The sequence below is a fragment of the Dermacentor variabilis genome, chromosome 4 (genome assembly GCF_050947875.1).
Source record: "Dermacentor variabilis isolate Ectoservices chromosome 4, ASM5094787v1, whole genome shotgun sequence".
NCBI classification, from domain to species: domain Eukaryota; kingdom Metazoa; phylum Arthropoda; class Arachnida; order Ixodida; family Ixodidae; genus Dermacentor; species Dermacentor variabilis.
In genome coordinates, this window is record NC_134571.1 from 137,262,877 (window position 1) to 137,274,323 (window position 11,447).

General features: G+C 45.9%; 1 protein-coding gene across 2 annotated transcripts in view; it reads right to left on the reverse strand.

Moving 5' to 3' along the window:
* LOC142579827 (solute carrier family 45 member 3-like) overlaps nt 1-7,999 on the reverse strand; it is a 182,140-nt gene extending 174,141 nt beyond the window's left edge. The window contains exon 1 of one of the 2 annotated variants that reach the window (XM_075690404.1): nt 7,791-7,999. In XM_075690404.1, coding sequence (XP_075546519.1) covers nt 7,791-7,822 — 32 coding nt within the window. In that variant the 5' untranslated portion in view covers nt 7,823-7,999. The remainder of the gene's footprint in view (nt 1-7,790) is intronic. The other variant, XM_075690405.1, reaches the window with a different exon arrangement.
* Nucleotides 8,000-11,447: the final 3,448 nt, after the last annotated feature.

An 11,447-nucleotide genomic window follows, 5' to 3' on the forward strand; every position in this document is an offset into this window, starting at 1 on the left:
CGCACTGTTAATATTTCTCCATGAGTAGATTTACCATAAAAGGCATGCGCTGTCGGTGTCTTGTTTCGTGACGCTTTTCTTTTTTTTGTCTGTGTCGACTGCCATTTTCGAAATTCCCATGAATAAATTTGTAAAACATAGGACAAGGTATCAATAACTTTAGTGATAGAATGGTGTGGCAATACAACCCGCATATACCGCACGTCGTTGCATACACACATGCCTAAATATATGCGGGAATTCTCGCTCGCGGAACGCCGGACGCCAACGTCGACATCAGATTTTCAGCGACGCGGGACCTTGAACACTGCCGCCTTAAAAGGGTGCAAGGGCGTGAGTTACAAACTGATTTACACCCTTGTCCACATTTAATGGCGCAAATTACTTTTACGCGTTGCGGTCCAGTGACTGAAGCCCAGACACCGGCACTTTTCCGACGCAGCAGCTCTGCGAACTATACACCCGCGGTGGTTGCTCAGTGGCTATAGTGTTGGGCTGCGGAGCCCGAGGTCGCGGGATCCAATTCCGGTCACGGCAGCCGCGTTTCGATGGGGGCGAAATGCGAAAACATCCGCGTACTTAGATTTTGGTGCCCGTTAAAGAGCCGCAGGGGGTCGAAATTTCCGGAGTCCTCCACTGCGGCGTGTCTCATAATTAGAAAGTGATTCTGGCACGTTAAACCCCAAAATTTAATTTTTTGAACCCTACTAATTGCCTTGCAGGTAACAGGTACTAGCGTAATTATAGTCCACTGTCACGCTGGACACATCATCATGGATTACCAACTAACTCTGCCCCACACCTAGTGCAATATAGATAATCGTTTTTTTTCTTTTTGTTGAAACCACAGTGTTCGTCCTGCCATTAGTCACGTTTTCAATTAGTTATTGAAGAGGCCCGAAACGGATGCGAGATAAGAACTTACGTATTCACTGCTAAGTGGCTGATTTGAGGGTAAGAGTGCCTCGGCATTAAAAGGTTACCGCACTCCTGATGTACGGCAATTCTTTCTATAGATAAATATGATTTTAGGGGCTTCATTACGGTCATAAATTGCCACATTCATTGAAGCAAATTTTCTTCCATTATGGAGACTGCATAAATAGCTTACTGGGGTACTCGGTGATATTTCGGCGTGTTTTCACAGACTGCTCGCACTGCAGTGATTCTGGGGCACTTAATCACAACTATGAAAGACTCCACTTTTATTATTATTATTATTATTATTAGTAGTAGTAGTAGTAGTAGTAGTAGTAGTAGTAGTAGTAGTAGTAGTAGTAGTAGTAGCAGTAGTAGAAATAGTAACTTTAATATTGACGCCAAAGTGTGAATTGACCCATTGAGCGAAATAGCCGTCGGCTTCTGTAGCAGCGAAAGTTAACCTTCCATTGGTTGCGACGCCACGTCGCGCTCGTGACGCTGGCTCGGACCTCGACGTAACAGATCGGGCGAAAGGGAACACCTGCTGCCGCCATAGTACGCCAAGCGTCGCGCGAGGGGAGAGGGCGTCGCCACGACGCCACGTCATCCTCTTTCTCGGAAGCCTGTGTTACTCGCGCGTTCCTTGTCCGCGTTCTAACTGCGCCAAATAAAACCAATAAGGTCAAATAAAAACGCGCCAAGCGTCTCCACGCGCTCGCTTGCCCGCGAAAGTACATAACTCGAAGGACCGCGCAGCGACGTTCCAGTGGACAATAATGCTTTCGCATTCACAACCCATAAGAAGTGCTTAAGTGTCCTCGAGATATTACTATCATTATAATCACTATTATTATTTAGGGCAACGTTTGGAGCTGTTGGTAACGAGCAAATTCGACATCAGTGAATGAACAGCCAAGGATATCGTAGCGCATTAAGCTGTCACTGGATGCACTACTTCTGTCTCGGATTATGTACCTTTTGTGACAAGTTAACAAAACCAAGACAGTAGTTAGGGCTCAGCGCAATAAGACTGGCGAAGCACGCACGTTGTTCTGCATCCTCAGCTTTTCACCCCGCTGCAAAACTGTGGTCGCGGTTCTTTATCCACACATGTGCGCTCCTGCATTCGCTATGGAAAGCCCTGTAGTAAAAATGAGCCGAGAAATCACATAAAAAAAAAAGCTGCCATTACTTGTTAGCTTCTGTACAAGTGAAAAACGGTACCAAAGCTATTGCTTCGTGGGAGCATCGGTTTCGTCGTTTAACTTTCCATCAGCCCGCTTTCTTTTTTATGTGGCCCCGGATGTTTTATTGCATTTGTGTGGCAAACACCGTAACATCATTACGCTGCCAGTACTCGCGCACAGTGCCCCTTCGTATATGGCATCATCCTTATTGCTTTGCTTGAAATGTACAAGAACAATCGCGTATTCAAGGCGCGCTACTCGGATCTTTAATTTGCATCACGTATGAACCACATGTTGAAACTGTGCGTTAAACTTCACAACGCTGCCTCGCGTTCCGTCTTTTGTTCCGAAATAAAATCGTGGCTGGAATAACCTTAGTTCTTCATTAGTCAGCCCAACAGACAAACAGAGATGAGAAAACGGAGTCTGTTTAGGCAAATCACACGCCTACATAATCTGAGTCAAAGTACCCTTTTCTTAAATTGCGCATCTGTTCGCTCACCGGCAGTTATTTTTTTTTCTAACTTATATGCCTAATTCAACAGTTGCGCTTTAACAGCTGGACGACGTTGTTGTTTATTGGTTTGTTCTGTTATCCTGAGGCATATCGTTTTCCTTTCTTTTGTATTTGAGCATCGCCCATCTCCTTGCTAATGTAATTTACACCCTCAAGGTACAGTAAATAAATACGGCATCGGTACGTGCGAAAGTTCGCTTTTCTCGAGATCAGATCAAACGAACTTTATAGAACACACAGAGATGTCGAGGGGCGCATACAAAAAGCGTATACAAAGGTTTGACTAATGTTCTACGCCCCCTACAGATACTTGGGCTTTACAAACAGTGAAGAAAAAGCCCAAATTTCCGTAAAAATATAAATACAACAGCTTCCACATTATTTACAGTCTCTACCCCAACAAGCAGCGTTTATATATCCAGGGTGTCCCACGAAACTTGAGCCAAGATTTAAAAAATGAAACGCGCATCAGAAGCGACTTCAACAGAACGCATACTATTCACAGGTAAGTTTTTTTGCTTTCCTCATAACTGATTAACTAATTTGGTTTAATTAGCCAAATTTTAATTTATTCTCTGAGTACCCCAAGTATGACACGCACGTTTGTAGAGCGCCATCAGAAACCACCGATCGACTTGTTTCCCGTACGATACGTCTCACGTAGTCCATTTTTCCGGGTTGTAAAGATAGCCCACGAAATACATATATATAAAAAAAAAGCCACGTGACGGAGCGCTTGCGCAGTGGTATCGTGCTGCTCTCAAGTGTGACTTCGGTGAACAACGTCGGCTGCCTCGTGATGGGCGACGGAAGCGGCAGGGCGTATCTCCTCGGCAGCGCTCGCCAGCAGCATGCATTTTCACCGTCATCTAGAGGGAGCCGACCTTGTTCACCGAACGCACGCATACCAGTGAGCAAGCGCTCTGCCACGTGGCTTTTTTTTCCCCCTTATTTCGCGAGCTTTCTTTCTAACCTCGAAAAAAAAAGACTACATGAGACATATCGTGCGGGAAACAAGTCAATCAGTGGTTTCTGAAGATTCTCTATGGAGGGAAGGAAGGAAAAAGTGGAGAAAGGAAGGGAGGGAGGTTAAGCAGTTTAGCTCAACCGGTTTGCTACCCTAAGCATGGGAGCGGGATGGGGGGGGATGAAAGACGGGAAGGAGGGAGAGAGAGAGCACACACAGCACACACATCGTCAGTTACAGTCCGCCTATTAAATCTGCCTTACAAATCTGCCTATCATACTTGGGGTGCTCAGCCAATAAATTAAATGTTGGGTAATTAAACCTAGTTAATTAGTGAGTTATGCAGGAAACAAAAACTTGCCTCTGTTACTATAGGCTACTGCGAATAGCATGCGTTCGGTTCAATTCGCTTCCGACGCGCCTTTCATTTCTAAATTTTTGGCTCAAGTTACGTGAGACACCCTGTATACACCCATATTGTACACACGAAAAACTATTACACTGCAAAACGGCATAAATGAACACACTCATCACCGTCTTTTTTTTAAAGCTCCATCACCTTGTTGAGCACGCGAGGAAAATTATATGACGAGCTTTGCCGATCATAGTTTAGTACGGTGGTTTGATGTGAACCATTCGCTACCAGGGCGAGCGTTGTGGTTATGGTGATTGTGCGTCCAATTCTCCAACGTGGGAATAAATAAGTTGCTTTCCCAGACCCATGATTCGTATTTCCTAATAGTAAGTTATTATACCGCTCTGGGATTGAAATTAAGCCAAAGGTTAGAAAAGCCTTCGCAGTGTGGCGTTGTAGGGATACAGAGCATATGTATGGAGAATAAGAAAGCACGCTTATAAATTATGTGCAGTCGCTTCGTGTTGGTAAATGTGTTAGTGCCCCATTCTATGTAGCAGTAACTAATAATCGAACAAACTAGAGCATTACGTAACATTTTTTAATGCTGTTTAGTCAGGACGTATTGCGACCCTGATAATATACCCGATACTCTTGACACCTTGTGGACAGCCGTTGATACATGGCTGTTTCAAGACGTTAGCTCATTACGCGGTCTGAAAAGGACGGCTGTGATTCTCCCAATTTATTTAGTGATGAATTCGTTAAGGATCAATTGCACAGTAAGCTTAAAGTATTGATAGAATCTTTTTTTAAGTTCGATCATATTAGGTGCGTTAAATAATAAACTATAGCCGTCTGTATAAATTACAAAAGTTGGAGAGCAGTCAATACATACAAAGTCATTAATCTATAGAAGAAATAGTAATGGCCCCAAAATACTTTCTTGGGGGACACCAGCAGCAATAAGTTTCAGCTATTATTATTCATTACCACTTGTATTCTATAGACCGCGAGAGAGAAGATATGACGTAATTGTTAAGAGAAATAAATGCCACGGTATCAGTAAAAGCCAAGTTTAGAAAGTAATGTGTCATGGTTTATGCGCACAAGCGCTTTGGAAAATCTACGAAAATTCTGATTGTAAGTTCTTCACATTTAGAGGCATTGAGTATTAGTCCCTTTTTATAAAAGAGAGCAGTCTAGGTTGAAAAGTGCTTTCTAAAACTTTGCTGACCGGGTGTGAGTAATCTATGCTTCTCACAAACGGTTATTATTATTTTGTAGAGAAGACTTTAGAAGCACTTAGAAAAGACCGGTAAAATTGAAATGGGTCGATAGTTACACAAGTTGATTCCGTCGCGACCCTCGTTTCAGCCACCTTTGCAATTTGCATATACTTGTGGAGCACGCCTTTCGCCTTACATAAGTTGGAAATGTGCTCAACTATTGAGCTATTTTCATTAATGACGTACTTCATCGGCAGACCTGTTATGGTATTTATGTCCTTATATTTGCTATTTCCAAGAACCAAAAAACAACTGTGAATTTCCAAAGCACCTGAGGGTAGAGAAACGCTCGTTCAGGAGTACGCGATGCAAGATACTTAGACTTGGCATTATAAACCCTGTGTAATAATCACACAGCGTATTCATTAAAGCAACTATGGAATGTATTTCCTTAAAATTTCTCGTCTGTGATTCCAATTTCAAGTGCATCCCATACATTTGGCCTCCGATTTAAATTATGATTATTTTTTTTTTGCAACGAGATCCCTTCGCTTCATTGTATTCCAATAAAACAGTCTATTTTTTTCTGATGCAAGAATGACGCTATTTTATTTCATCATCATCATCATCATCATCATCAGCCTAGTTACGCCCACTGCAGGGCAAAGGCCTCTCCCATACTTCTCCAACTACCCCGGTCATGTACTAATTGTGGCCATGTTGTCCCTGCAAACGTCTTAATGTCATCCGCCCACCTAACTTTCTGCCGCCCCCTGCTACGCATCCCTTCCCTTGGAATCCAGTCCGTAACCCTTAGTGACCATCGGTTATCTTCCCTCCTCATTACATGTCCGGCCCATGCCCATTTCTTTTTCTTGATTTCAACTAAGATGTCGTTTACCCGCGTTTGTTGCCTCACCCAATCTGCTCTTTTCTTATCCCTTAACGTCACACCCATCATTCTTCTTTCCATAGCTCGTTGCGTCGTCCTCAATTTCAGCAGAACCCTTTTCGTAAGTCTCCAGGTTTCTGCCCCATATGTGAGTACCGGTAACACACAGCTGTTATACACTTTCCTTTTGAGGGATAGTGGCAACCTGCTGTTCATGATTTGAGAATGCCTGCCAAACGCACCCCAGCCCATTCTTATTCTACTGGTTATTTCAGTCTCATGATCCGGATCCGTGGTCACTACCTGCCCTAAGTAGATGTAGTCCCTTACCCCTTCCAGTGCTTCGCTACCTATCGTAAACTGCTGTTCTCTTCCGAGGGTAGCACCTAAATTGGGTAGCACCTAAATTCTAAAGGGTGAATGACGCACTTGTAACGTGTAAAGTGGTGATAACGATCATTCTTTTTGTCTGTCATCCTTCGGCATTCTGTGTCAATCCACGGATTACGTCCTCTGCGAGGCATCCTTTGAAGATGTACGGAAAACATGCTTCATACGCTAATTTGAATGCATCGTTAAAGGTGTCGTAAGCTTCCTCAAGGTTTGTAATATCAAGAACATGGTTCCAATCCGTGCTGCGCAGCCAACTTCGAAAATGGCCAAGCGCATTAGAGTTAATGCACTGAAAAAGATATTATGGGGGTTTTGCGTGCTAAAACCACTTTCTGATTATGAGGCACGCCGTAGTGGAGGACTCCGGAAATTTCGACCACCTGGGGTTCTTTAACATGCACCTAACTCTAAGCACACGAGTGTTTTCGCCCCCATCGAAATGCGGCCGCCGTGGCCGGGATTCGATCCCGCGACCTCGTGCTCAGCAGCCCAACACCATAGCCACTGAGCAACCACGGCGGGTAGTTAATGCATTGAGATATGTTTCAAGCTAGGCTTTATGGTGACTAAGGGGATCCAGGCAATAAAATCAAATGACTCTAGATAGGTGATTATTTTGCTGGGTAGCAAGTTACACCGGACTATTAGGATTCTTACATAGTTGGTAACGAACGTCTCAATTGGCGCTGATTTCCGTAACCGCGTTGGCCCGTCGATAACGTCTCTTAAACCGTAGCCGTTGAAGATTTCCTTAAATTCATTTAACTCAGCAGAAGAAAATAGAAGGTCAATTTTCACGTCACCATCAAGGACTAAGCTAAGCTTGTTTTGAACTACTCAAGACAGAAGAGCGCACATTAAATTCAACTGTCCTGATATGCTTCCGTTTGGAGGCCGATAATCAACACAGAAAACATTCCGACCAGACTACTTTCTGCGGCTTTCAAAGTCGCAGTTTCTTTCATTGAAAAGTGGAATCCGCGCACAGCGGCTCAATTTCTTAACGGCCATTATTACACCGCGTCCTCTTTCATCAATGCTGTGTTGTGCGTGTACATTATCGTGTGGCAGTTCTTGAATTTCTGAGTGGTATTGAAACGGTCTCCATTGTCATGACTATGACAAAAGTAAAGGTAAAGCTAGCGCGGAACAATTCTGAGTGGTTTTCATAGCAAGCCTCCGTTGCCATTACTATGTAGAATGTTAGGTTAAAGCTAGCAAGGACCAAGGATCGCTGTACAAACCACGATTGCAGCCTCAGCGTTGAACTTGACTCGGAGTGAGCTACCCCTCCTCACAGACGATTCCATATTCGCCGTCAACACTCACCCTTCCGCCACTGTCGTTATCGGTGCAGCCATGATAGTCCGATGTATTTCTGTGCTGTTCACGGTCCACGCAATTTCCACCAAAGCACTCGATTCCACTGCGATGACAGATTTACCATTAGCACCGCGGCGTAGGACACTGTGGGGGCGTTGACGCGTCCATCACGTCGTCGCACGCTGATCTGGCGGTGCTAGATGTGCGGTAGGTGCTCTTGCGCGCGCACGTGTCCTTGTTTTGTTGTGAAAGGCGAATCGCTTCTCTAGCAGATGTCTGTTTTTCTTTTTCTGGGCAAGCTTACTTTTCTTATTTTTTTTTTCACGTCCCTACGCGCTGCGCCGCGCACCGCCATTTGGGTTGCTCTCTCTCTCTCTTTCGCGTAATGCTAGCTTCTTCGTGGCTTCCCCGCCTTTTTCCTCTTCCCCGAAAACATGCAGCTGCAGTACTTCCTTTCCTTCTCCTTTGCTCCAGCCGCGTCTTCGCTCGCGTCAATCGTTCTTTAAGCTGGAGACCCAGAGGCAGTGGGCAGTCCCCGTTGCATGTAAGGATGACTTGTTTTGTTTCTGTTTTCTTTTCTTTCTTTCTTTCTTTCTTTTATCCAACGCGCCCAAATGAACACCGCAGCGGAGTAGTGCCTGGCGGGCAAGGAGAACAGGGCCCGCTACAACGACGGCGACGTAATTTGCAATCACTCATCACGCGGACGAGAAGGCATACTCTGCCACGCTTAGAACCGTGCAGTATCGGAGAAATCGAGGCAGCTGGCGCCTTGGGATCAAAAAGTCGGATTCGCAAAATTTTAATCAACCACTATCGCAGGATGATGGACTTGTTGGTAGTTCGTGAGGGTCTATACGAACAGCGCGCGCAAGAACAGCGCTTGTGCGTGCCAGTATTTTTTCTGTGTCCCCCCGTACTCTCAAGCGATCTGCGGCTCGAAGCTTTTTTCGCACTTCGTTAAGCAGAGCGCAGCGTTGACCGTCGAATGAAAACGAAGCTATACTTCTCGTCAATTGTCGTGGTTTGCCGCTGAAGAGCACTGACCACTTCTACCGAGGAGTCGCGCTGCCATCCACTTTCTTGAGTCCAGATGGAATGTTAAGTGTAGGAACGTTGACTGGAAGAAAATTCGACTACATTTAAAACGCCGAAGCAGTCCAGCGTTTTGTTTGTTTGTTTGGACATAACGTGGAAATCTTTGTCGGGCTGCAACATGGGGAACGTTCGCGATTTTTGCTTCGATATCAAGCATGCCAAGTCATGCGAAGCTTGCGCCCTTGGACACTTCCACATGTCGGACACTCTGGCCTCATGCGATCTGAGATGTCAGGGGGAATGTTAATCACGTACCCTCCCCCCTTTTCGAATGCTCTTGAATAACCTGTACACTCCGTCGGCGCGAAGCGCAACGCAAGTGCTGGATGCTCTCAATTCAGTACTTGCAAGTCTCGAGTAAGCATCATGGCTCAACCGCAGCATTCTATTCGCACTGAAGTCAAAGTGGTTAGGTTTCACTTTAACGATATACTGTCACGTAGTGCAAGTCGATGCTGACGACCAGTGGCTCGTTGGTCGTCACAGGTGACTTCAAAGTGCATCACCAGCTATGGGGAAGAACCAACTGAGATTAGCTTCATACAGCAGAATGACGGCAGCCAAATGCAACGGCGGAGCCCTTGCTTGGACTTGACCGATTTCAAGGCGCTTGGCTGCGTGCACACGCAGTGTTCCCTCTATCCCGCTTTCCTCTTTCTGTTCCTCCTTTCCCTTCCCCCAGTGTAGGGTAGCCAATCGCACGCTCGTGTGGTTGACCGCCCTGCCTTTCCCCTCTTTGCTCTCTCTCTCTCTCTCTATTTTGCTCCCACCGCACGCTCGTGTGCTGCTGTCAACAGCGGAAACCTTCAGTTCAAGACGCCTGTTGGTCAGTGGCGGCATCACCTTACTGGCGAATCAAGAAACACCGTAACGGGCTGGCCTATTGCGAATTTGGCGCCTTACTGGGAGGATGCCACGCTGCCGCCGAAAAATTGCACGCTTATTATTTTTTTTTTTTTTTGTGACGTAGGTTGTAGGCCGGTGGTTAGGTCGTGGCGTATTTCTGGGCACTCGTGCTCGGGAATGGGCGCGAAGACAATCAGGCGCGCTCGTGATCAAGCCATCGGGTTTTCCTGACGAGGAAATCGCGCGACGCGGTGAACTTGACGCCACTCGCTTTTCTCGGTAATACGCCGGCGTCGTTTCACCGTAACAGGCTCGCTCCGAGCTCTCGCTTCCTGCTCCTGCCATTTGCGCGTAACCTTGGATCGGCTTGGTTTCGTCCAGACCGCATCGCGAAGCCTTTCCCGGTCGCAGCTTCTGTCGTGGCGCGAAGCCCCACGCTATCTATTCGTTTCTTGTGCTTTCGCATGTTCTTTCTTTCTTCATTTTCGCGTCTCCAACGAACCCTACTAATTCCCCCTTTTTTTTAATTCCCGACTGTGGCTTCGAGACGACAATTAATGAGTGCGCTCACGCTTTCGCGACGAAGAGCAGGATATGGAAAAAAGCCGTCTTGTGCACCGTTCGCGTAAGAATTTTTTATTGTTTCTTTCCATACGAGGCCACGCAGCGGCGCGTACGTCTCGAAGCGGACGAGTGGAATATATTACGCAGTACTCAACGTTGAATGTATCGCAGCGCCCGCGGTGTATTCGGCATGCGTAATAGGAGGAGAGCTGTACATAGGCGTGCGCTAATTCGTATTCCACCCTTTAAGCGGCTGCGCGTCTTCTGGCATCGGCGTCTGGCTTACCCTCCCCTCCACAAGATCACACGGGATAGTTATTCGTTGCCTCCCTTAATGACGTTCTCGCTACAAGTTCACAAAAAAAGTGATAAAGAAATTGGGCGTTACTGCAGGCCGCCTAAAGACCGAGTAATGTTACCTTCCGATTAGCTTCCACAGGTGTTTAAGTTCAAGCTACGTAATTAAAATGGCCTATCAAATGTATTATATAGCGCTTCTATTTTCTAGAAAAGCGGCTTTCGACGGCACTTTTACGAATAGCGCTAATTGCCTAGCTAAAGTTACTTATCAGTTCAAACTACAGGTGTTATGTAATATCTTGCATGATTGCAAGGCGTCTAGGCACGCAGCAGGAATATAGTACATCATTAGAATTTACATGTTTACAGTACATAAAAAAAACTAAGTCAACGTGGTTACCATTAATTATACTGTTACAGCGGCCTTGGGCGACCCGTTCAAGCAGACGCAATTATTTCCTCACGTTTTCTGACGCGGCAGAGCTGTGGCCCGCAGGCATAGTAGGATCCAACTCATACCTTGTTAAGCAAGCTCAATAAGCACCTCTGCAACTTCAACAATTATGTCCGGTTTATCTTTTCTTGGTGGACTTAGGTGAACGTGACGACGGAAGACACGTCGTTGTAAAAGAAATAAAGGCGATCTGTTGTGGAGAATGTTGGAGCTCCACTACTGTGGTACTTGTTCACTGGATTGTATTGTATCGCGAGCACAGTAGTGATTGCGCACTTGAATCATCGTCATGCTTTTGCACTTTAGGGAACGAAAACTGCAGCCTACTTCGCATGCGTCTCCGAAGCGAAAGTATGCTCGTAGACAATCTAGGCGCGTCACGCTCCAGATCGGAAGCCTAA